Genomic DNA, 27,301 nt, shown 5'->3' on the forward strand with positions numbered 1-27,301 from the left:
ATCAGTGCTGAGAGTGAAGACCCTTTACGAGACAGCTCCTAGGCAGACCAATGCTGATAAGTGCTGAGAGTGAAGACCCTTTACGAGACAGCTCCTAGGCCGACCAATGCTGATCAGTGCTGAGAGTGAAGACCCCTTACGAGACAGCTCCTAGGCAGACCAATGCTGATCAGTGTTGAGAGTGAAGACACCTTATGAGACAGCTCCTAGGCAGACCAATGCTGATCAGTGCTGAGAGTGAAGACCCTTTACGAGATAGCTCCTAGGCAGACCAATGCTGATCAGTGCTGAGTGAAGACCCCTTACGAGACAGCTCCTAGGCAGATCAATGCTTATCAGTGCTGAGAGTGAAGACACCTTATGAGACAGCTCCTAGGCAGACCAATGCTGATCAGTGCTGAGAGTCAAGATTCTTTCCGAGACAGCTCCTAGGAAGACAACTGCTGCTCACCTTCACCTGAGCAGTCCTTGGACTATGTCTGCTGTTACTGCTATGAGGTGCTCCCAAGCTGACCTTCAGGTCTTTCTTTCCAGGATGTTTCCTAAGAAGCCTTGTAAGTGTGAGGACCCGAAGGTGCAGCATGTTGACCACTTCCAGGACGCTCTTCAGCCAGATGAACTCGAGTCTGTAAAGCAGAGGCGGAAAAAGGAGTTTGAACACTTCAAAAAGAGGTAAACCCCGAGATCTCATTTGTGGCATTATGCTTCTTCCTGATCCATGGAGTGCTATGTTAGCTTCTCTGGGAGCTGCCCTTCTGCCCCTCTGAGCTCCCTTTCTGCCCCTCTGAGCACCCCTTAGCCCCTCTGAGCTCCCCTTAGCTCCTCTGAGCTCCCCTTCTGCCCCTCTGAGCTCCCCTTAGCCCCTCTGAGCTCCCCTTCTGCCCCTCTGAGCTCTCCCCTCCTCTCACTCCTCTGAGCTCTCCTCCAGCCTCTCACTCCTCTGGGATCCCCCCTCTCACTCCTTCGAGTTTCCCGTCTGCCCCTCTGTGCTCCCCTTCTACCTTTCACTGCTCCCCAAGCTCCCTTTCCCTTCGCACTCCTCTGAGCTCCCATTCAGACACTCACTCCTCTGAGCTCCCCTTGGGCCTCTTTCTCCTCTGAGCTCTCCATCCCCTCTCACTCCCCTGAGCTCCCCTCCTGACTCTCACTCCTCTGAGCTCTCCTTCTGCATCCCCCCTCTGTGAGAAGTTGGCCTGATATATGCTGTCCGCTAGTTATAGTGGGCATCTTGTATCCGTCCAAACAACCCCTTATGATGAATGGTTAAAGACAACCTTTATTGAAAGCTATCCTAGTGGTAGCTATGGAGAGCAGCCTTCAGGCTAAGTCTTGAAGAAATGTAAAGCAGCTTGTTTTACCAGTCTTTAATCTCTTGAATGATCAAATGAAAGGACAACCACACCAGGTATATATTTAAAATATATGTATTTAAGATAAAACACACCCCTCTAATCTCTTTATGAGACTGGAGTTTGAAGTACTTAATTTACAAGTTAGCAATCAACCGTAATAGCACAAATACACGTTTGGGCCCTAGGGGCGTACCAAACCATATACCAATAAAGTGGTATAAGAACCACGACTGAACTAGACATAGAGCCTGTAGAATCGCTGGGACCCCAAGGAACCACCCAATGTAGTGACACAGGGGACCCACGGGGGCCCTGTGCAGTGTGTGAACACAGCCGCGGGTTCCTGTTAGCTTCTATGGGCAATGTCGCGGTTGGAAATTTAAAGATTAGGGACACTTAGAAATTAGTCTGGACCAAACCCTTTTGGACTTAGGAAGTTCTATGGCTAGCACCCACGGGAGCACCGGAGTACTTGTGTTACCTCTCCCAGGGAAGCCGGGTGCATAGGTGTCTTTTGGTGTCGGGTCGCGTCGTCGATTTCAATGGAAGCTGGCGAAGAAGTGCTGATGCCGTGAAGAGGAGAAGTGTCCGAAGCGATCCAAGCATGGATCTAGGATGGAAGGAACCTGAAAGTGGAGGGGACAGAGTCTGGGTCACTTGCCAGTGACCAGGGGCACGATAGACCAATGCCCACAGATGTCGGGTGCTTCAGGTGAGTTGACCGGTGTCTTGACTCTTCAGCGACGAGGTCCAGGAGCTGGATTCAAGCTTTCCAACGAAGTTTGTCGAGTGCTGCGGTGTTGTCGACCAGATTGGACCCAACAAGCCTTGGCAACGGCAAGTCACTTGGAATCAGAGAAAGGACGGCGGTGCAGACCAGCAAGGTCTGGGGGACTCACCCAGCAAGGGTATGTTGGGGCACGTCTGGAGCAAGCAGGGAAGCCCAATCAGAAGAGGAGTTGCCTTCGTGGGGACCTACTAGCCAACGGGCTAGCGATCGCGAAGGAGCCTCGAGCGGTCGCACTTGAAACTGGCCCACAGGTCACTCGTGGAGTGGAGGCCAGCAATCTTCGGTGCAGAAGATGTTCAAGGATGGGGCTACCCGGAGCCCAAAGCGCAACATCGAGGAAGACAAGAAAAATGTTGGTGCTGCAAAAGTTCACGGTGTCCAGGGGTCACGGTTCCACTTCACCCACGATAGCCACGGGCCTCAGCTTCGCTGTGGACTCAGAGTAGCCTCGGGGAAGTCTGGAAATCCACCTCTGGTAATGCAAAGACTTCGGCGTCCGGCGGGAGCTTCAGCGATGCAGACCGGTCAGTTGCTTCTTTGGTGCCTGCCAATCAGGGGAGTCACTCCTTGACCCCATTGGAGATTTCTTCAGTCTTCTAAGCAAAGTAGAACGTTGAAGGTCCAGGATATATATAGTGCTAAGTTTCGTCAAGGGTAATCTAAAATCGCAAGGACTGTGTTCCCATACTTATTCAAAGTTTGGGGGTTGGACATACTCTAGGGACCCACCTATGGGAGGGTTTGGAAAGAGGGGTGGTTACACCCATTTCCTTTGTCCAGTTTCGCACAAGAGCAGGGGCAGGTAGCCCCTGCAACCGATTTGAAATGGACTATGCATAGGGGCACCAAGTGTGCCCCCAGTGCAGGACTTCAAAGCACCAGAAAGTGATCCCGCCCAGTCCCAATACACATCTGCCTGTCTGGGGAGGTGGTTACACCTCCCTGGGACAGGAAACCTATTGTCCAGGCCTCCCCTGCTGGAGTTTCGGTCAGCAACAGGAGGCCAGACCCGTGTCTGTGGCAGAGGCATCCATTTAGTGATGCCAGGGCTGTAGAAAGTCATACCGGGTTAGGCCAGTGTGAACATGTCTCTCCCTCTAGAAGGGTGGAATGCTACCCCCGCCGCCAGAACTGGCGGGGGGGGGGGGTGGTATTCCAAAGCGTTTGACACCAAACATGACATGTTTCTGTGCAGTCATCCCAAAGTTTGCATTTACCGCAAGGTTATAATGCACTTAAGAGTATATGGTCAGGCTGCACCACAAACAGCATCAGAGGAGGTACTCCGAACGCTGCAGAGGGGCTCTGCTCATGCAGGGGCGCCCTCTCACATAAAAACCAAGCACTCTGCCTTCAGGATTGTTAAGGCCTGCCATAGGAGTGACTTATAGGTTTTATATGTGTGTGCAATGGTAGTGATATAAGTAGCCTATACCACAGTAAGGGGTGCAAGCACCACTTTACCCCGTGTGAGAAGTTGGCCTGGCATATGCTGGTCACTAGTTAAAGTGGCCACCTTACACCAGTCCAATTTGACTCTGAAGGTAGATAGGTTTAAGACAACCTTTTAAAGAAAGCTATCCTAGTGGTAGCTGTGGAGAGCAGCCTTCTGGCTAAGTCTCTGAGGAATGTAAAGCAGCTAGTTTTACCTTATAATCTCTTGAATTACCAAATGAAAGGACACCACACAGTTATATATATATAAAATATATATGTGTTCGAGGCATGTGGGCTGCTGAATTCATATCTGTGCATAGATCGCCGCCTAGTGTTGGGTCCGGATGTTTGCACGTTGTTGTCCTGGAAGAGTCTTCGAAGTATCCTGGGATAGGTGACTCCTCCCCTGGACTACAGTGCGCATGGGCATCCTCTCCATCCTCAGATTGTTTTTTTCCGCCATTGGGTTCGGATGTGCTTATCTTGACTCAAGTTAGGAAAAACTTTTTTCCAGGCCAAAAGGCCTTTAGTTCGCGTCGGTACTGTTCCCGATCGGTATCGATAGTATATTGTTAGTTTACTAACTTCCAGAACCAACTTTTTCGCATTTTAGCCGACCATCGACCCGTCATCGACGATGGAATCGAGGACACCATTCAAGCGGTGTCCTGTATGCAATGCGAAATATCCCCATATCGACGTCCATCCGGTGTGCAACAAATGCCTTTCACCGGATCACGACGAATCTACATGTATGGCCTGTGCCCGATTCCGATCCAAGAAGACTCTTCGGAATCGACGAGCAGCGAGACTCGAAGCGCAGCAAGCGGCACCGGCCCCAGCCAACATCTTCAGCGCCGAAGACGAAGATGTCGAAGACGTGGAGAACCTACCCTCCAGCCCCGCTTCCGAACACGACTCCGGATCGGAAGACGTCGAAGAACGACTCTTTTCCAGAGATGAAGCCGACACCGAGGTAGGAGACTACAATGAGGCCTTAGGGGCCGAAGAGAGTAGCTCCGGTGACGAGCAAGGCCTACCCGTACAGACTGAGGATATCCCAGTGCGCCAGTCTATGGCTCCGGTCGAGGGATCGCCTTCGGGCCTTACCCAAGACCTATCCCGCAGTTCTTCGGCCCCGCCCTCTGGCCCGGCCTCGGACATTCAGCGGCAGCCATTACTACCCAAAAAGGCTGGTTTCCCTTCTTTGAAACCGAAACCGAAAGCTGCATTGGTTCACCAGAAACCGAAACCGAAAGTGACGCTGGTCGGATCGAGGCCCACCACACCTTCGACGCCAGCAAAATCCGTCGGCGCCGACCGCACCAAACAAGATTTCGGTGCCGAGCTTGCAGCAGCCGACGTCGGCGCCGACACACGGAAAAAGAGCTTCGGTGCCACCAAACCTCCTCGGCTACCGGCACCGACACAATCGGCTCCGACCCCAAAGGTCAAACTGCCTGCTGCGTCTCACCCCGCTTCGACGGCACCACCAAAGGCACACTCATCGAAGACGTCGACGGCCATTACCGCCCCTCGACTCGATGACTCGCCGGCACCGAAGAAGTCCACGCCCGCCTCTACAGAAGCGGACGGCACAAAGGACTCAATGGCACTCCAGGTGCGGACCGTTGCTGCGCAACGCACCAAACACAAAGCAGTCCTCCAGGACACGTCAGGCTCCGAGCCGATAAAAGCTCCAACAGCCTCTTCGGCACCGACCAATATCACTTTTGGCCTGCCGCCATCCACGGCCCCAAAACTGTTCCAGATCAGAACACCATCAGGTCACATCGGGTCACCCACACCACGTTCACGCCTGCCGAACGCTCTCCTTCGGAGGCGTCTCCGTCACATGTCATCGACGCCGACACCGGCAGGATGGTGCTCCACAAGAGGAGAATAACTTCAGAGCCAGCTTTGGACTCCTACCGGATCCCGCTTAAGAAAAAGCTGCCAGTGACTTCGGAACCAGTTCTTTACGAACCTCTCCATTCCTCTTACCAGGATCCACAGTCCTTCTCTCCCACACACTCCGACACTGACGTTTTGGAGGACTACATGGGTGACCACGTCCCCTACCCCGGAGAGATGGACCCTGAAGGCCAACAGGACCCTGACCAAGCTTGGGATGACCCTGTAGGCTCGGGTGCACCTATGGATACACAGGACCCGCAACTCTATGGAGCAAAAACATCTCCCACAGAGGACACTGCCGCATTCAACGCCCTAATTGAACGTGCTGCGGCCAGTCATGGGGTGCAACTCCACTCTGACACCGTGGAGGACGACTTTCTCATGGATACTTTCGCATCCTCAGAAAGGAATATAAAAACTCTACCCATGTTAAAGGGTGTCCTCAAACCAGCAAAGGACATCTTCAAAGAACCCACCAGGGCAAGAGTAATAAACCCCAGAATCGACAAGAAATACAGGTCGGCGCCTGGGGACCCTACCTACATTAGAGGCCAGTTACCTCTAGATTCCATTGTAGTTGCGAATGCTCGCAAACGGGCACACTCGCAAACAACAGGTGATGCTCCTCCCCCGGACAAAGAGTCCAAGGTGCTAGAGACCTCCGGCAAACGGGTTGCGGCCCAGGCAGCTAACATATGGCGCATTGCCAATACTCAGGCGCTCCTCGCCCGCTACGATCGAGCACACTACGACACACTAGAACAATTACTCCAACATCTCCCTGACCAATTCAAAGAAGGTGCAGAGATCCTCATCAGGGAGGGACAACTCCTCACAAACGCATCCATCAAGTGTGCACTGGATGCCGCAGATACAGCTGCCAGAGCCATAAACACTAGCGTCATGTTGCGACGACATGCCTGGTTGCGAATCTCCGGATTCAAACCTGAGGTACAAAATAACATCCTCAACCAGCCTGTCAACCCCGACTACTTATTCGGGCCAGAGGTTGACACCACCCTAGAGAAAATAAAAAAGGACACGGACACTGCAAAGTCCATGGGGGCTCTTCAAACGCAGTCCTTTCGGAGCGGCTCCTTTCGTCGCCCCGGAAATAGAGGAGCAGGTAGAGGACAGGGGTCACAGCAAACCTACAACAAAGGCAACACACAAAGCACCTACGATAAAAACACCCGGGGTGGTTATCGTGGCTCAAGCACAAAGGGCAGAGGACGCGGATACGGCAACACCAGGTCCTCCCCCAAGATCAAACAGTGACGCCCTCTCCCTTCCTCCCGACCAGATAACACCTGTCGGGGGAAGGCTACAAAGGTTCCTGTCCACGTGGAACTCCATCACCACGGACAGGTGGGTCAAAGACATTGTCAAATACGGTTACTGCCTAGAATTAACCTCAACTCCACCCACAATACCTCCAAAACACCGTCCTATGTCCTCAGAGCACTTAACGCTCTTACAGCAGGAGGTGCTAAGCATGCTACTAAAAGGCGCAATAGAGGTCGTACCCGTCCACGAGCAAGGTACGGGGGTGTACTCCCTGTACTTTTTAATACCAAAAAAGGACGGGTCACTCAGACCTATATTAGACCTGAGACCCCTGAACCGCTACATTCTCTCCGAGCATTTTCACATGCTCACTTTACAGCAAGTCCTCCTGCTGCTCAAGCAGGGAGACTTCCTGGCCACACTGGACCTCAAGGATGCGTATTTCCACATACCCATTCACCCCTCACACAAAAAATACCTCAGGTTCACTGTTCAGGGGCAGCACTACCAATTCAAAGTCCTTCCCTTCGGCGTGACAACAGCACCCAGGGTTTTCACAAAGTGCCTAGCTACTGTGGCGGCACATCTACGGAGGCACACATACACGTCTACCCTTACCCGGACGACTGGCTCGTTCAAGCAAAGTCAGCCCAGCAATGTGCCAGCCACATGTCCCGCACCATTCACCTCCTTCACAGTCTGGGATTCTCACTAAATTACCCAAAATCCCATCTCCAGCCCGCACACGTACAACAGTACCTAGGTGCGACTATAGACACTCTGGCGGCCACAGCTCAGCCAAATTTAGTGAGGATCAACAGCATGCAAATGCTGATTTCCAAGTTCAAACCCCAACACTCCCTTCCTGCGCGAGTGTTCATGCAGTTGATAGGCATGATGGCCTCCTGCATTTTCATGGTCCCACACGCGAGACTACATATGCGCCCGCTTCAGGAGTGCTTAGCACGTCAGTGGAGTCAGGCTCAAGGACAGCTGAAAGACCTAGTGTTGGTGAGCGGTCGGGCATACAACTCTCTGCATTGGTGGAATCCACAAAACCTTTGCAAGGGCCGACCGTTCCAAGAGCCTGTTCCACAAATAATACTGACAGCGGACGCGTCTCTCCAGGGATGGGGAGCTCATGTACTCCACTACACAGTGCAGGGACTATGGACAACACAACAGAAGAAGATGCACATCAACCTTCTGGAACTGATGGCAATCTTCCTGGCAATGAAGGCATTCAAAGTACACTTGTGCAACAAAGTCGTGTTGATCCGGACGGACAACATGACCGCCATGTACTACATACAGAAGCAAGGAGGAACACACTCTCCACAGTTGTCTCATCTGGCTTAGAGCATGTGGAAGTGGGCCATTCAGAGGAACATGTTCCTCATGGCAGAACACCTCCCCGGCAAGGACAACCAGATGGCGGATCTGCTCAGCAGACACAGCCACCAGATGCACGAGTGGGAGTTACACCCATCAGTACTCCAACCGTACTTCCAGCAGTGGGGTCATCCAGAGATAGACCTATTCGCCACAAGCGAAAACGCAAAATGCCAAAGCTTTGCCGCCAGGTTCCCACACCCGCAATCGCAGGGCAATGCGATATGGATGAACTGGTCCGGCAGATTTGCGTACGCTTTTCCCCCAGCGCCATTGATACCGCTGGTGGCTCGCAAACTCAGACAACACTCCCTGACACTCGTCCTAGTTGCTCCTACGTGGGCACGCCAGCCATGGTACACCACCTTCCTCGAACTTTCCGTGGTGCCGCATCAAAGGCTGCGGATCAAACCCGCGCATTTGACGCAGAACCATGGAGAGATTCAGCACCCAGATCCGCAACAGCTGAACCTGGCAATCTGGCTCCTGAAGTCCTAGAGTTTGGCTACCTCAACCTGCCACCTGACTGTATGGACATCATCAAGGAGGCCAGGAGACCCACTACAAGAGCTTGCTATGCAGCCAAATGGAAAAGGTTCGTCATTTATTGCAGTAATAATGACATTAACCCGCTGGACGCATCCATCCAAAACATCATTTGTTACCTATTACACCTATACCGATGCAATCTGGCGTACACCTCTATACGTGTCCATTTGACCGCAATATCAGCCTATCTGCAAACCAGGCAGCACCTCTCACTATTCAGAGTGCCTGCCATCAAAGCATTCTTGGAAGGACTCAAACGAGTCATTCCACCTAGCCACCCACCGGCTCCAATGTGGAACCTCAACCTGGTCCTCACACGCCTAATGGGTCCACCCTTTGAACCTCTACACTCATGCGAGATTCAATTCCTCACCTGGAAAGTAGCTTTCCTGGTAGCGATCACTTCTTTAAGAAGAGTTAGTGAACTCCAGGCACTAACCGTTCAAGAGCCATTTATACAGGTTCACGCCAACAGGGTCGTACTACGTACCAACCCCAAATTCATGCCCAAGGTAATATCGCAGTTCCACATGAATCAAACTATTGAACTGCCCGTTTTCTTCCAAAACCCACAAACTGTCGCAGAAAGGGCACTCCATACACTAGATGTAAGGAGGGCCTTCATGTACTACATCGACAGGACTAAACCCTTCAGGAAGACAAAACAACTGTTCGTTGCCTTTGCCCCGCACCACAAAGGTAACGCCATCTCCAAAGCAGGGATAGCCAGATGTATAGTTAAGTGTATTCAAATCTGTTATCAAAAGGCAAAACGCACATTAACTATTCCCCCACGAGCCCACTCGTAAGTTAGGGGCCTCCATGGCTTTTCTAGGAAATATTCCCCTGCATGATATATGTAGAGCAGCCACATGGTCCACTACACACACATTTACCAAACACTATTGTGTAGATGTGCAATCAAAACAGCAGGCAGCTGTAGGACAGGCTGTTCTCAAAACTCTTTTTCAGACCGCTGCAGCTGGCACGGGTAGCCGCCGCTAATAGAGGGCACTGCTATACATTCTATGCACAGATATGAATTCAGCAGCCCACATGCCTCGAACTGAATATGCTACTTACCAGTATGCATCTGTTCTTGGCATGTAGGGCTGCTGACATTCATATCGCCCTCCCTCCTCCCCGGCGCCTGTCGCAGCTGCAGCTCTCAGAATTACTGTAAAGCATGGTCATCACTTACTGTATCTACTCCATCACTGCCACAATGGCGAAAAACAATCTGAGCATGGAGAGGATGCCCATGCGCACTGTAGTCCAGGGGAGGAGTCACCTATCCAAGGATACTTTGAAGACTCTTCCAGGACAACAACGTGCAAACATCCGGACCCAACACTAGGCGGCGATCTATGCACAGAAATGAATGTCAGCAGCCCTACATGCCAAGAACAGATGCATACTGGTAAGTAGCATATTCAATTTCTAGTCACACTACTAATGTCTTTATGAGATTAGAAGTCAGCAACATATGCAAAAATCAACAGTTTACAACAAATTAAGCACGTATATGGCTGCGGCCCTAGGGGCGTACCAGACCATATCCTAAAAATGAGGTATAAGAAGAACGACTTGAGAAGGGAGAAGGCCTAGGGCCTTCAGGAGCGCTGGGGCCTCACTAATCCACCCAAGGCAGGTAAGTAAAGGACCCACGGGAGACGCATGCAGTGTGAGAGCACAGCCACGGATCCCAATAGACTTCAATGGGACAAGTCGCGGTTGGAATTTTAAAGTTCTAGGGTACTTCAAGAGAGTCTACAAGCAAGTCACTTACAGGGTAAGTAGTTCTAGAGCCAACACACACAGGAGCACCAGAGTACACGAGATACCTCACTCAGGGAAGCCGGGTGCATAGGTGTCTTTTGTGTCGGGTCGCGGCGTCATTTTCAGTGGGAGCCAAAGAAGACTTGCTGCTTGTGAAGACAGGAGAAGTGTCCGGTGGAATCCAAGGATAGATTCAGAAGAAAGAAGACCTGAAAGCAGAGGAGACAGTGTTCAAAGTCACTTGCCAGTGACCCGGGCCCAGGAAGATGGATGCCCACAGTCGTCGAGTGATTTCAGGTGATCACGGGGGTCATGACTCTTCAGCCACGAGGTCCAGGAGGCGTCGACGACGACCAAGAGCTGGATTCGGAGTGTCCCACGAAGTCTGCAGCTTACTGAGGTGTCGGCAACTGGATTGGAACCAACAAACCTTGGAAACAGCAAGTCTCTTGGAAAGTGAAGAAAGTCAGCGGTGCAGACCAGCAAGGTCTGAGGGACTCACCAAGCAAGGGTAAGTTAGGGCAGGACTGGAGCAACCAGGGGACCCCTTTGGTTTGATAGAAAAGTCTTCAGAGGACCCACAAGCCAACGGGCAAGGGATCGCGAAGACGCCTCGGGAGGATTCACTTCACAGGAGCCCACGGTCACTCGGGACGAGGTAGGCCTCTTATCTTCGGTGGAAATCCTGCTGGAGGCTTGGACCACACGTGGTCCAATGCACAAGTTCGTAGAATGCCGTGAATGGATTGCACTCGAAAAAAGTGCACGGTACCCGGGTATTGCTGTTCCTAGTCACTCATGGGGTCCACTCGCCTCAGCTCTGCTGGGGACTCACGATGGCCCTCGAGAAATCAGGAAATCCACTTCCGGGGCTGCAGGGACTTCGGACTCCGGCGGGAGCGGGAAAGTTTGCGACCGTTGATGCAAAGTTTTGGTGCCTGCCAAGCAGGGGAGTAACTCCTTGACTCCAAGGGAGATTCTTCAGTCTTCCAAAGGTAGTGGAACGTCGAAGGTCCAGGATTCTTCTTCAGAGCATCGTTCAGGGATATCTAGTTTGCAATGGCAAGGGTTCCCTAACTTATACTAAAGGAAAGGGAGGGACTAGCTCTATGACCACTCCTTCGGGAGGGTCAGGGGTGTGGGTTGTTACACCCACTTCCCTTTGTCCAGTTTCGTGCCAGAGCAGGGGCAGGTAGCCCCATAACCGGTTTGAGCTGGCATATGCACAGAGGAGCCTACTGCTTCCCCAGTGCAGGACTTCAAAGCACTCTAGGAGGGCACCCACCCAGCCCCAATACACTAAATCCTGTCTGGAAGGTGGTGACACCTCCCTGTGACAGGATGCCTATTGTTGGGTCTCCTCCACTGTGAGTTTTGGTCAGCAGCAGGAGGGCAGCCCAGTGTCTGTGCTGGTGGCATCCATTTTGTGATGCCAGGACTCTTTCAGGATTCTACCGTATTTCCACAGTAGGTACATGTCTATCCCTCTAGAAGGGTGGGATCATACTCCCACTCCAGTTACTGGTGTGGGGGTAGGATTCCAAATTGTTTGACACCAAACACAACATGTTTTGATGCAGCCATCCCAGAGTTAGCATTTACCGCGAGGTTATAATGCACTTAAGAGTATATGGTTTAACCGCATCCACAAACCGCTACAGAGAATAGACTCTGAGAGCTGCAGAGGGGCCCTGCTCAGGCAGAGGCACCCCCTCACATGTAAACCAAGCACCCTGCCCTCGGGATTGATCGGGCCTGCTTTAGGGGTGACTGATAGGCTTATATGTGTGTGTAAGGTGAGATATAGGGAACCTATACCTCAGTGAGGAGGGCTAACACTACCTCACCCAGGCTGCAGTAGCAGGCCTGTGGTGTCAGATTTAGTCTGCTTCCCAGGGGTGGCATAATACATGCTTCAACCCCTGGTAGGCCTGTGAAGTACCTATGCCCATACCATATACTAGGGGCTCATAAGGTACCACAGTATCCAATCACTAGTGCATCTAATATGCACTCCAAGTTGTTTAGAGAGAACAGAGAGACTGGGGCCCTGATTAGCAGGGACCCAGCCAAACTATAGCCAGAAACCAGTGTTCAGATCAGAAAAAAAGTGGGGGCAACATAAGTGCAGATCCTACTCTCATACACAACCCCCCCCCCCCCCCCCAAACGCAGGGACACTAAATTAACCTTGACCAGTTGAGTCTTCGTGTTCTAAGTGGAAATACCTTGAGAGTCCATCTGCATTGGCATGTTGGGTCCCAGGTCTATGTTCCATTGTATAGTCCATCCACTGTAGGGAAATGGACCACCTTAAAAGTTTTGGGTTTTCACCTTTCATCTGTTTGAGCCATAGGAGGGGCTTGTGGTCAGTCTGAACTATGAAGTGAGTGCCAAACAAGTATGGCCTCAGCTTCTTCAGGGCCCACACCACAGCAAAGGCCTCCCTCTCTATAGCTGACCAACGTTTCTCTCTAGGGGTCAGCCTTCTGCTTATAAAAGCTACTGGCTGGTCTTGACCTTCATCATTCAGTTGAGACAGTACAGCTCCCACACCCAGCTCAGAAGCATCGGTTTGGACAATGAACTTTTTGGTGTAGTCTGGACTCTGTAAGATGGGGGCAGTGCACATGGCCTGCTTAAGGTCTTCAAATGCCTTCTGACAGCTAATTTATTCATTTAAGGGGTTCACTATAGATCCATATCCCTTAACAAACCTCCGATAATACCCAGGCCTAAAAAGGCTCTCACCTGTGTCTGGGTGGTTGGAGCAACCCATTCCATGATGGTTTGGATTTTGCTCTGTAAAGGTTGAACCTGGCATCCACCTACAAGGTGGCCCAGGTACACAACCTGACTCTGCCCTATCTGGCACTTAGTGGCCTTGATAGTGAGGCCTGCTTTTTGCAGGGCCTCCAGAACATTTCTGAGGTGGACCAGGTGATCCTGCCAGGTGGAACTAAAGACAGCAATATCATCTAGATAAGCTAAGCAATAAGTTTCCATACCTGTCAGAACTTTCTTCACCAACTTTGAAAAGTGGCAGGTGCATTTTTCAAACCAAAGGGCATCACCACAAAGTGGTAGTGCCCACCAGGGGCTGAAAATGCTGTTTTGGCCTTGGCATCATCAGCTAACTTGATTTGCCAGTAGCCAACTGTTAGGTCAAATGTACTCAGGTACTTGGCTGAGGCCAAAGTATCTATCAGTTCATCTGCCCTGGGAATTGGGTAGGCATCAGTCCTGGTGACTACATTGAGGCCTTTGTAGTCTACACAAAACCTCATTTCTTTCTTACCACCCTGGGTATGAGGTTTGGGCACAAGGACTAATGAACTATTCCAAGGGCTATCTGAAGCCTCAATTACACCTAACTCCAACATTTTCTTGACTTCGTTCCTGATACAGTCCCTGACATGGTCAGGTTGCCTTTAGATTTTACTCTTGACAGGCAGACTGTCTCCAGTGTCCACCTCATGGGTGCACCAGGAAGTCTGACTAGGGGTCAGGCAAAACATATTTCGAAACTGTTGCAGAACTTGCCTGCATTCAGTTTGCTGATGGTCAGTGAGGCTGCTTGCCAAAGCAACACCATCTACTGACCCATCATCAGGGTTCTGTGAGAGCAGGTCAGGGAGAGGGTCACTCTCCTCCTCCTGTTCCTCATCAGTTGCCATGAGCAAGCCCATGTCAGCCCTGTCAACATATGGTTTCAAGCTGTTGACATGGAGCACCCTAAGGGGGCTCCTGGGAGTTCCAAGATTCACTAAGTAGGTGACTTCTCCCTTTTGCTCAACAATTGTATGGGGGCCACTCCACTTGTCTTGGAGACCTGCTGGGGCCACAGGCTCCAACACCCATACTTTCTGTCCTGGCTGGTACAGTCAGCACAGCCTTTTGGTCATGCCAAGTTTTCTGTAGTTCTTGGCTTGCCTCTGGGTTTTTAGTTGCCTTTTTCATGTATTCGGCCATCCTGGAGCGGAGACCAAGTACATAATCCATCACATCCTGTTTGGGAGGTTTGAAAGGTTACTCCCAGCCCTCCTTCACCAAACATAATGGACCTCTTACAGTATGCCCAAACAGAAGTTCAAATGGGCTGTAGCCAACCCCCTTCTGTGGAACCTCTCTGTAAGCAAACAAAGGGCAGGGAAGTAAAAGGTCCCATTTTCGCCTAAGCTTTTCTGGTAGGCCTTTAATAATTCCCTTTAGGGTTTTGTTGAAACGTTCAACTAACCCATTGCATTGTTGGTGATAGGGAGTAGTGAATTTATAGTTTACACTACACTCCTTCCACATTGCTTTTAGATACGTGACAGGAAGTTGGTACCTCTGACAGATATAACCTCCTTTGGGAAACCCACTCTGGAGAAAACTCCAATGAGGGCTCTTGCCACCACAGGGGCTGGGGTGGTCCTCAGGGGAATTGCTTCTGGATACCTGGTGGCATGATCCACTACCACCAGGATAAACCTGTGCCCAGATGCGGTTGGAGGGTCAAGGTAACTAACAATGTCAATCCCTACCCTTTCAAAGGGAACACCCACCACAGGTAGGGGTATAAGGGGTGCCTTTGTTGTGCCACCTGATTTGCCACTGGCTTGGCAAGTGACACAGGAGCGACAAAACTCCTTGGTGTCCTCTGACATATGTGGCCAATGAAAATGTGGAACAAGCCTATCCCAGGTCTTGTTTTGGCCCAAGTGTCCTGCTAAAAGGATGTCATGTGCTAGGGTCAAGAGGAACCCCTAAACTTTGAGGTATTACCAACCTCCTGGTGGCTCCAGGGGTTGGATCTCTAGCCTCAGAATATAGGAGTCCCTCATCCCAATAAACTTTATGGGACCCAGTAGCCTCAGCAGCAGCTTGCTGTCTGAGGGGTTCAAGAGAGGGGCAGCACTGTTGCTCTTTGCTCAGATCTTCCCTGGAAGGGCCCCCTGCCCCTAAGAACTCAACCTGATCAGGCTCAAGTCCCTCTGGGGCAGTTCCTTCTTCAGGATCTGCTTCTCCTCCCTCAGGAGGGGAATCTGTGATCTGAGACAGAGAGGAAGGCACTGCCTTAACCCTACTGCTCCTCATCTTTCGTAGCAACTGGTCCATACTTTCAGGACCCAGAGCTTGTTCAGTGTTATGCATTTTGGCCTGTGACCTGGTCACAGCAAATACCTCTGCAACTATGCCCAACATCTCAGCATGAGTCCATAACTCTACTTCAGACCAGGCTGAAGTCTCTAGATCATTGCCCAATAGACATTCGACAGGGAGGTCTGCACTGACTACAACCTTCTTAAGACCAGTTACCCCTCCCCAGGTGAAATTCACAACTGCCAGACTATGGTAGGTCCTGACATTGCTTGCATTGGTAACCTGGTACGTTTCGCCCAGGATGATCTGTCCAGGGTCAACAAGATCCTCTGCCACCATGGTGACACTAGCACCTGTGTCCCTAAAAGCCAAAGCCTGTTTGCCATTTATTACAGCCTGCTGTTTGTATTTGCGCAGATTACTGGGGCTCCCTAGGAAGAACATATCAATAAATCAGCAATGCCTGAGTGGGTACTCTGACTAGGCCAGAGTCCACTTCAGAACCCAGGGTCAACCCTACTACACCCTTATTCTGATTACCTCCTCCACCAGTTGCTGAACTAGGGGGGACAGTTGCCTTAGGGGCAGGAGTGGTGTTGGTTTGGTCTTTGGACTTGTTACAGTCAGAAGTCCAGTGCCCTTTCTGTTTACAGCATTTGCACCAGGGCTTCTTTTGGCCTTTTCCCTTGTTGGATTGTGAATCCCCACCAGATGCAGATTTTGGGGGCCCTTGTGAAGACTTCTGGTCTTTTGACTTATCCCCACCTTTCTCAGAGCCCTTAGAATCCTGCTTCTTAGTGTCACCCCCTTGGTTCTGGGTTTTCTGTCTCACCCTGGTTCTGACCCATTTGCCTGCCTTCTTTCCCAATTCTTGGGGAGAGATCAGATCAGAGTCCACCAGGTCCTGAGGCAACAACTGGTTCTGGTAATTATTAAGGATCTGTTCTCTCATCATAAGATTATACAATCCCTTAAAATCAGTAACTCTACTACCAACCAGCCAACCTTCCAGAGCCTTGGTTGCACAATCTACAAAGTCAGTCCAATCCTGAGTCTGTGCTTTCTGGGTGTCTCTGAACTTCAACCTGTACTGTTCAGTGTTTAAGCCAAACCCATCTATCAAAGCACTCTTCAGGGCTTCATAATCATCAGCATCCTCTTCTCTAACAGTGAGGAGCTTGTCTCTGCCTTTATCAGAAAAGGAGAGCCACACAATTGCTGCCCACTGCTTTTGGGGGACCTGTTGAACTTTACAGGCCCTCTCCATAGCAGTTATCCATTTGTGGATATCATCCCCACTCTGTGAGGGAGGAACAACCTTGGACAGGTTCCTATGGTCTGGAATGTAATCTCTGACTCTAGGGACACTGTTGCTGCCACCAGGAGTTTCTAAACCCTCTCTTCTGGAAGCTCTCTGGAGCTCAAAGGCTTCTTTGTCTAATGCCATCTGCTTGGTCTTAAGGGCAAATCTTGCTTCCTCATACTGCAGCAGTTTGTACATTCTGTCAGAGGAGGTCTCCCTTCTAGGAAGGTGTAAGTTCCTCTGCTGGACAGATTCCCTGCCAGAGTGATATGAGTGGTCAGACTCCCTAGAAAGAGACCTAGGCCTCTCCTCCACTCTGTCAGTTCTCTTAGGGAGAATTCCTCTGTCCTTTTCAGATCCTTGTGGATCTGGCCATTCAACCACAGAGTCCAGGTCATCTTGATTTTCATCATCTGACCCAGAGACTATGATTGACCCACCACCTGATTCAGATCTATTAGCTCCTAGAGCCAATCTAAGATCATCTGTGGTCAACAGATCTATCAGGTGTAGTGTGGAGGGACTCTGTCCTATCCTCAGGTGCCTTGCAGCACACATGGCTTTCAGGTCAAAGAAAGTCATGTCCTTGTACTGAGTTTGGGTGGACGCACTGGCCCCAGCCCTTGAGAACATTCTAGTGTTGTGCAGTGTTGTACTACCTACACTAGTTTGTGGCCTACTGATCCTGGCTTGAGCTGTAGCAAGGGTGTGCTATCCCTTCACTCACAGCTCTAAGTTCAGTAGAACTTATTGATACTAAGCTTGACTTTATATGTACCTTGAGTACCTTTAGTGGTTTTCAGTTAGTAATTCAAATAGAGATTTTCTGGTAAAACAATGGCAAGCTGGAATCCCACACCCTGCCCACCAATGTGAGAAGTTGGCCTGGCATATGCTGGTCACTAGTTATAGTGGCCACCTTGCACCACTCCAATTCGACTCCTATGGTTGATAGATTTAAGACAACCTTTTAAAGAAAGCTATCCTAGTGGTAGCTGTGGAGAGCAGCCTTCGGGCTAAGTCTCAGAGGAATGTAAAGCAGCTTGTTTTACCTTATAATCTCTTGAATTACCAAATGAAAGGACACCACACAGGTGTATATATATAAAATATATATGTATTTATTTCTAGGCACACTCTACTAATCTCTTTGAGATTAGAAGTCAGGAACAGTTCACAACAAATTAAGAACTTATATGGTCTGGTACACCTGTAGGGACTCCAGAATCCAATTAGATATGTACCTAATGTAGGAGAGTAGGATCTGCCTCACATGGGTATCCCCACTTTTTGCTGATGTTTCACTGTTTTTCGACCTTAGTCTGGCTGTGGGATGGCTGCACGGAAACATGTCGTGTTTGGTGTCAAACGGTTTGGAATACTACCACCCCCCATCAGTTCTGGCAGCAGGGGTGGCATTCCACCCTTCTAGAGGGAGAGACATGTTCACACTGGTCTAACCCGGTAGGACTTTCTAGAGCCCTGGCATCACAAAATGGAAGCCTCTGCCACAGACAAGGGTCTGGCCTCCTGCTGCTGACCGAAACTCCGGCAGGGGAGGCCTGGACAATAGGTTTCCTGTCCCAGGGAGGTGTAACCACCTCCCCCAGGCAGGCAGATGTGTATTGGGGCTGGGCGGGAGCACTCTCTGGTGCTTTGAAGTCCTGCACTGGGGGCACACTTGGTGTCCCTGTGCATAGTCCAGTTAAACCGGTTGCAGGGGCTACCTGCCCCTGCTCTGGTGCGCAACTGGACAAAGGAAATGGGTGTAACCAACCCTCTTTCCAAACCCTCCTATAGGTGGGTCCCTAGAGTATGTCCAACCCCTAAACTTTGTATAAGTATGGGAACCCAGTCCTTGCGACTTTAGATTACCCTGGACGAAACTCTGCATTATATATCCTGGACCTTCAACGTTCTATTCTGACTAGAAGACGAAGAAATCTTCCTTGGAGTCAAGGAGTGACTCCCCTGCTTGGCAGGCACCCAAAGAAGCAACTGTCTGTTCTGCAATTCCGAAGCTCCCGTTGGACGCCGAAGTCTCTGCATCACCAGAGTTTGATTTCCTCACTTCCCCGAGGCTACCCCGAGTCCACAGCAAAGCTGAGGCCCGTGGCTATCGTGGGTGATGAGGAACCGTGACCCCTGGGCACCGCGTACTATTGCTGGTACATCAACTTCCTGTTTATCCTTGAAGTTCTGCTTTGGGCTCCGAGTAGCCCCAGCCTTGAGCACAGACTGCACTGAAGATCTCCGGCCTCCACTCCACGAGTAACCCGTGGGCCGGGTTCCAGTGCGACGGCTCGAGGCTCCTTTGCGATCGCTAGCCCTTTGGCTAGTGGGTCACTACGAAGGCAACTCCTCTTCTGCTTGGGCTTCCCTGGTTGCTCCAAACGTACCCTGACTTACCCTCGCTGGGTGAGTCCCTCAGACCTTGCTGGTCTGCACCAACGTCCCTCTTCTCTTTCCACGAGACTTGCCGTTGCCAAGGCTTGTTGGGGCCAATCTGGTCGCCGATACCGCAGCACTCGACAGACTTCGTGGGACAGCTCCAATCCGTGTCGTGGACTATGTCGACGCCTCCTGGACCTTGTGGCTGAAGAGTCAAGACACCCATCAACTCACCTGAAGCACCCGACATCTTTGGGCATTGGTCCATCCTGCCCTCGGTCACTGGCAAGTGACCCAGACTCTGTCCCCTCTGCTTTCAGGTTCCGTTCATCCTAGATCCAGGCTTGGATCTCTTCGGACACTTCTCTTCACAGCAGCAGCACTTCTTCGCCAGCTGCCATTGAAATCGACGGCGCGACCCGACACCAAAAGACACCTATGCACCCGGCTTCCTTGGGGGAGGTAACACGAGTACTCCGGTGCTCCCATGGGTGCTAGCCCTAGAACTTCTTAAGTCCAAAAGGGTTTGGTCCTAACTCGATTCTAAGTGTCCCTAATCTTTACATTTCCAACCGCAACATTGCCCACAGAAGCTAACGGGAACCCGTGGCTGTGTTTACACACTGCACACGGCCCCCGTGGGTCCCCTGTGTCACTACCTTGGGTGGTTCCTTGGGGTCCCAGCGATTCTACAGGCTCTAGGCCTTGTGTCTAGTTCAGTCGTGGTTCTTATACCACTTTATTGGTATATGGATTGGTACGCCCCTAGGGCCCAAACGTGTATTTGTGCTATTACTGTTGATTGCTAACTTGTAAATTAAGTACTTCGAACCCCAGTCTCATAAAGAGACTAGAGGGGTGTGTTTTATCTTAAATACATATATTTTAAATATATACCTTGTTTGGTTGTCCTTTCATTTGATCATTCAAGAGATTATAGACTGGTAAAACAAGCTGCTTTACATTCCTTCAAGACTTAGCCTGAAGGCTGCTCTCCAGAGCTACCACTAGGATAGCTTTCAATAAAGGTTGTCTTTAACCTATTCACCATAAGGGGTTGTTTGGACTGATACAAGGTGCCCACTAGAACTAGTGGACAGCATATATCAGGCCACCTTCTCACATTGACCACGGCTGAGAGACCCCGAGGTTGAGGGCCAAGCAGCACTGTACCACAGCTGAGAGACCCAGGGGTTGAGGGGCCCGCAGCACTAGACCATCGCTGAGAGCCAGGGATTGAGGGGCCTGCAGAACTGGACTACAGCTAAGAGACCCAGGGATTGAGGAGCCTCGCAGAACTGGACCACAGCTGAGAGACCCAGGAATTGAGGGGCCTCACAGCACTGGACCATGACTGATAGACCCAGGGATTGAGGGGCTCGTAGCACTGGACCATGACTGAGAGACCCAGGGGTGGAGGGGCCCGCAGCACTGGACCACGGCTGGTTGACCCAGGGGTTGAGGGGCCCGCAGCACTTAACCAAAGCTGAGAGACCCATAGGTTGAGAGGCCTCGTGGGACTGGAGCATGGCTGAGACACCCTGGGGTTGAGGGGTCCGCAGCACTGAATCACAGCTGAGAGACCCAGGGGTTGAGGGGTCCGCAGTACTGGACCACTGCTGCGAGACTCGGGGGTTGAGAGGCCTGCTGCGCTGGATCACAGCTGCGAGACCCAAGGGTTGATGGGCTGCCTAGCACTGAACCACAGCTGCGGGACCCAAGGGTTGATTGGATCTGCAGCACTGGACCAAGGCTGTGAGACCCAGGGGTTGAGGGACAAGCAGCACTGGACCACAGCTGAGAGACCAGGGGTTGAGGGGCAAGCACCACTGGACCAAAGTTGAGAGACCCAGGGGTTGAGGGCCCCGCAGCACTGGACCATGACTGAGAGCCAGGGATTGAGGAGCCCTGCAGAACTGGACCACGGCTTAGAGATCCGGGGATTGAGGGGCCTCGCAGCACAGGACTGCAGCTAAGAGACCCAGGGATTGAGGGACCGCGCAACACTAGACCACAGCTGAGAGACCCAGGGATTGAGGGGCCTCGCAGCCCTGGACCACAGCTGTGAGACCCAGGGATTGAGGGGCCTCGCAGCACTATACCACAGCTGCGAGACCTAGGGTTTTAGGGGCCTGAATCATTGGACCCCAGCTGGGTGACCCAGTGATTGAGGGGCCTCGCAGCACTGGACCACAGCTGAGAGACCCAGGGGTTGGTGGGGCTCGCAGCACTGGACCACGGCTGGGAGACCCAGGGACTGAGGGGCCTCGCAGCACTGGACCTTGACTGAGAGACCCAGGGGTTGAGGGGCCTTGCAGCATTGTACTATGGCAGGGAGACCCAGGGGTTGAGGGGCCCGCAGCACTTAACCAAAGCTGAGAGACCCAGAGGTTGAGAGGCCTCGCAGCACTGGACCACGGCTGAGAGACACAGGGGTTGAGAGGCCTCACAGCACTGGAGCACAGCTGAGAGACCCAGGGGTTGAGAGGCCCGCAGCACAGGACCACAGCAGAGAAACGCAGGGATTGCGGGGCCCGCAGCACTGGATCACAGCTGAGAGACCATGGGGTTGAGGGCCCTGCTTCGCTGGATCACAGCGGCGATACCCAAGGGTTAATGTGCCGCGCATCACTGAACCACATATGTGGGACCCAAGGGTTGATTGGCCCTGCAGCACTGGACCAAGGCTGTGAGACCCAGGGGTTGAGGGGCAAGCAGCACTGGACTACAGCTGAGAGACCAGGGGTTGAGGGGCAAGCAGCACTGGACTAAAGTTGAGAGACCCAGGGGTTGAGGGGCCTGCAGCACTGGACCACGCCTGAGAGACCCAGGGGTTGAGGGCCCTGCTGCGCTGGATCACAGCTGCGAGACCCAAGGGTTGATGTGCCGCGCAGCACACTGAACCACATCTGTGGGACCCAAGGGTTGATTGGCCCTGCAGCACTGGACCAAGGCTGTGAGACCCAGGGATTGAGGGGCCTCGCAGCACTAGACTACAGCTGAGAGACACAGGTGTTGAGGGACCCGCAGCACTGGAATATGGCTGAGACCCAGGGATTGAGGGGCCTGCAGAACTAGACCGCGGCTGAGAGACCCAGGGATTGAGGGACCTCGCAGCACAGGACTACAGCTAAGAGACCCAGGGATTGAGGGGCCTCGCAGCACTGGACCACAGCTGGGAGACCCAGGGATTGAGGGGCCCGAATCATTGCACCACAGCTAGGAGTCCCAGGGATTGAGGGGCCTCGCAGCACTGGACCACAGCTGGGAAACCCAGGGGTTGGTGGGGCTCGCAGCACTGGACCACAGCTGGGAGACCCAGGGGTTGGTGGGGCTCGCAGCACTGGACCACTGCTGCGAGACCCAGGGGTTGAGAGGCCTGCTGCCCTGGATCACAGCTGCGAGACCCAAGGGTTGATGGGCCGCGCAGCACTGAACCACAGCTGTGGGACCCAAGGGTTGATTGGACCTGCAGCACTGGACGAAGGCTGTGAGACCCAGGGGTTGAGGGGAAGCAGCACTAGACGACAGCTGAGAGACCAGGGGTTGAGGGGCAAGCAGCACTGGACCATGGCTGAGAGCCAGGGATTGAGGGGCCCTGCAGAACTGGACCACGGCAGAGAGACCCGGGGATTGAAGGGCCTCGCAGCACAGGACTACAGCTAAGAGACCCAGGCATTGAGGGGCCTCGCAGCACTGGACCACAGCTAAGAGACCCAGGGATTGAGGGGCCTCGCAGCACTGGACCACAGCTGAGAGACCCAGGGATTGAGGGGCCCTGCAGAACTGGACCACGGCTGAGAGACCCGGGGATTGAAGGGCCTCGCAGCACAGGACTACAGCTAAGAGACCCAGGGATTGAGGGGCCTCGCAGCACTGGACCACAGCTAAGAGACCCAGGGATTGTGGGGCCTCGCAGCACTGGACCACAGCTGACAGACCCAGGGATTGAGGGGCCTCGCACCACTGAACCACAGCTGAGAGACCTAGGGATTGAGGGGCCTCGCAGCACTGCACCACAGCTAGGAGACCCAGGGATTGAGGGGCCTCGCAGCACTGGACCACAGCTGGGAAACCCAGGGGTTGGTGGGGCTCGCAGCACTGGACCACAGCTGGGAGACCCAGGGGTTGGTGGGGCTCGCAGCACTGGACCACTGCTGCGAGACCCAGGGGTTGAGAGGCCTGCTGCCCTGGATCACAGCTGCGAGACCCAAGGGTTGATGGGCCGCGCAGCACTGAACCACAGCTGTGGGACCCAAGGGTTGATTGGACCTGCAGCACTGGACGAAGGCTGTGAGACCCAGGGGTTGAGGGGAAGCAGCACTAGACGACAGCTGAGAGACCAGGGGTTGAGGGGCAAGCAGCACTGGACCAGGGCTGAGAGCCAGGGATTGAGGGGCCCTGCAGAACTGGACCACGGCTGAGAGACCCGGGGATTGAAGGGCCTCGCAGCACAGGACTACAGCTAAGAGACCCAGGGATTGAGGGGCCTCGCAGCACTGGACCACAGCTAAGAGACCCAGGGATTGAGGGGCCTCGCAGCACTGGACCACAGCTGAGAGACCCAGGGATTGAGGGGCCCTGCAGAACTGGACCACGGCTGAGAGACCCGGGGATTGAAGGGCCTCGCAGCACAGGACTACAGCTAAGAGACCCAGGGATTGAGGGGCCTCGCAGCACTGGACCACAGCTAAGAGACCCAGGGATTGTGGGGCCTCGCAGCACTGGACCACAGCTGAGAGACCCAGGGATTGAGGGGCCTCGCACCACTGAACCACAGCTGAGAGACCTAGGGATTGAGGGGCCTCGCAGCACTGTACCACAGCTGCGAGACCTAGGGATTGAGGGGCCGAATTATTGGACCACAGCTGGGAGACCCAGGGATTGTGGGGCCTTGCAGCAGTGGACCATGGCTGAGAGACCATGGGGTTGAGGGGCCTGCAGTACAGGACCACAGCTGAGAGACGCAGGGGTTGAGGGGCCTCAGAGCACTTTACCATGACTGGGAGACCCAGGCGTTGAGGGGCCCACAGTACTTAACCAAAGCTGAGAGACCCAGAGGTTGAGGGGCCTCGCAGCACTGGACCACGGCTGAGAGACCCAGGCGTTGAGGGGCCCACAGCACAGTACCACAGCAGAGAAACCCAGGGATTGAGGGGCCTGCAGCACTGGATCACAGCTGAGAGACCCAGGGGTTGAGGGGTCCGCAGCACTAGACCACTGCTGTGAGACCCAGGGGTTGATGGGCACGCAGCACTGAACCACAGCTATGGGACCCAAGGGTTGATTGGCCCTGCAGCTCTGGACCAAGGCTGTGAGACCCAGGGGTTGAGGGGCCTGCAGCACTGGACCACAGCTGAGAGACCCAGGGGTTGAGGGGCCTCACAGCACTGTACCATGACTGGGAGACCCAGGCGTTGAGGGGCCCACAGTACTTAACCAAAGCTGAGAGACCCAGAGATTGGGGGGCCTCGCAGCACTGGACCACGGCTGGGAGACCCAGGGACTGAGGGGCCTCGCAGCACTGGACCTTGACTGAGAGACCCTGGGATTGAGGGGCCTTGTGGCACTGGACCATTACTGAGAGACCCAGGGGTTGAGGGGCCCGCAGCACTGGAGCATGGCTGGGAGACCCAGGGGTTGAGGGGCCTTGCAGCATTGTACTATGGCAGGGAGACCCAGGGGTTGAGGGGCCCGCAGCACTTAACCAAAGCTGAGAGACCCAGAGGTTGAGAGGCCTCGCAGCACTGGACCACGGCTGAGAGACACAGGGGTTGAGAGGCCTCACAGCACTGGAGCACAGCTGAGAGACCCAGGGGTTGAGAGGCCCGCAGCACAGGACCACAGCAGAGAAACGCAGGGATTGCGGGGCCCGCAGCACTGGATCACAGCTGAGAGACCATGGGGTTGAGGGCCCTGCTTCGCTGGATCACAGCGGCGATACCCAAGGGTTAATGTGCCGCGCATCACTGAACCACATATGTGGGACCCAAGGGTTGATTGGTCCTGCAGCACTGGACCAAGGCTGTGAGACCCAGGGGTTGAGGGGCAAGCAGCACTGGACTACAGCTGAGAGACCAGGGGTTGAGGGGCAAGCAGCACTGGACTAAAGTTGAGAGACCCAGGGGTTGAGGGGCCTGCAGCACTGGACCACGCCTGAGAGACCCAGGGGTTGAGGGCCCTGCTGCGCTGGATCACAGCTGCGAGACCCAAGGGTTGATGTGCCGCGCAGCACACTGAACCACATCTGTGGGACCCAAGGGTTGATTGGCCCTGCAGCACTGGACCAAGGCTGTGAGACCCAGGGATTGAGGGGCCTCGCAGCACTAGACTACAGCTGAGAGACACAGGTGTTGAGGGACCCGCAGCACTGGAATATGGCTGAGACCCAGGGATTGAGGGGCCTGCAGAACTAGACCGCGGCTGAGAGACCCAGGGATTGAGGGACCTCGCAGCACAGGACTACAGCTAAGAGACCCAGGGATTGAGGGGCCTCGCAGCACTGGACCACAGCTGGGAGACCCAGGGATTGAGGGGCCCGAATCATTGCACCTCAGCTAGGAGTCCCAGGGATTGAGGGGCCTCGCAGCACTGGACCACAGCTGGGAAACCCAGGGGTTGGTGGGGCTCGCAGCACTGGACCACAGCTGGGAGACCCAGGGGTTGGTGGGGCTCGCAGCACTGGACCACTGCTGCGAGACCCAGGGGTTCAGAGGCCTGCTGCCCTGGATCACAGCTGCGAGACCCAAGGGTTGATGGGCCGCGCAGCACTGAACCACAGCTGTGGGACCCAAGGGTTGATTGGACCTGCAGCACTGGACGAAGGCTGTGAGACCCAGGGGTTGAGGGGAAGCAGCACTAGACGACAGCTGAGAGACCAGGGGTTGAGGGGCAAGCAGCACTGGACCATGGCTGAGAGCCAGGGATTGAGGGGCCCTGCAGAACTGGACCACGGCTGAGAGACCCGGGGATTGAAGGGCCTCGCAGCACAGGACTACAGCTAAGAGACCCAGGGATTGAGGGGCCTCGCAGCACTGGACCACAGCTAAGAGACCCAGGGATTGAGGGGCCTCGCAGCACTGGACCACAGCTGAGAGACCCAGGGATTGAGGGGCCCTGCAGAACTGGACCACGGCTGAGAGACCCGGGGATTGAAGGGCCTCGCAGCACAGGACTACAGCTAAGAGACCCAGGGATTGAGGGGCCTCGCAGCACTGGACCACAGCTAAGAGACCCAGGGATTGTGGGGCCTCGCAGCACTGGACCACAGCTGAGAGACCCAGGGATTGAGGGGCCTCGCACCACTGAACCACAGCTGAGAGACCTAGGGATTGAGGGGCCTCGCAGCACTGCACCACAGCTAGGAGACCCAGGGATTGAGGGGCCTCGCAGCACTGGACCACAGCTGGGAAACCCAGGGGTTGGTGGGGCTCGCAGCACTGGACCACAGCTGGGAGACCCAGGGGTTGGTGGGGCTCGCAGCACTGGACCACTGCTGCGAGACCCAGGGGTTGAGAGGCCTGCTGCCCTGGATCACAGCTGCGAGACCCAAGGGTTGATGGGCCGCGCAGCACTGAACCACAGCTGTGGGACCCAAGGGTTGATTGGACCTGCAGCACTGGACGAAGGCTGTGAGACCCAGGGGTTGAGGGGAAGCAGCACTAGACGACAGCTGAGAGACCAGGGGTTGAGGGGCAAGCAGCACTGGACCATGGCTGAGAGCCAGGGATTGAGGGGCCCTGCAGAACTGGACCACGGCTGAGAGACCCGGGGATTGAAGGGCCTCGCAGCACAGGACTACAGCTAAGAGACCCAGGGATTGAGGGGCCTCGCAGCACTGGACCACAGCTAAGAGACCCAGGGATTGAGGGGCCTCGCAGCACTGGACCACAGCTGAGAGACCCAGGGATTGAGGGGCCCTGCAGAACTGGACCACGGCTGAGAGACCCGGGGATTGAAGGGCCTCGCAGCACAGGACTACAGCTAAGAGACCCAGGGATTGAGGGGCCTCGCAGCACT

At 53.8% G+C, this 27,301-nt stretch overlaps 1 protein-coding gene across 1 annotated transcript in view; it reads left to right on the forward strand.

The window, feature by feature from the left end:
* LOC146822537 (N-acetylneuraminylgalactosylglucosyl-glucoside beta-1,4-N- acetylgalactosaminyltransferase 2-like) overlaps window positions 1–27,301 on the forward strand; it is an 811,926-nt gene that overhangs the window by 123,590 nt on the left and 661,035 nt on the right. The window contains exon 2 of the mRNA XM_085613659.1: window positions 535–672. Coding sequence (XP_085469785.1) covers window positions 535–672 — 138 coding nt within the window. The remainder of the gene's footprint in view (window positions 1–534; window positions 673–27,301) is intronic.

Source organism: Triturus cristatus, chromosome 6 (assembly GCF_964204655.1).
Source record: "Triturus cristatus chromosome 6, aTriCri1.1, whole genome shotgun sequence".
Taxonomy (NCBI): Eukaryota; Metazoa; Chordata; class Amphibia; order Caudata; family Salamandridae; genus Triturus; species Triturus cristatus.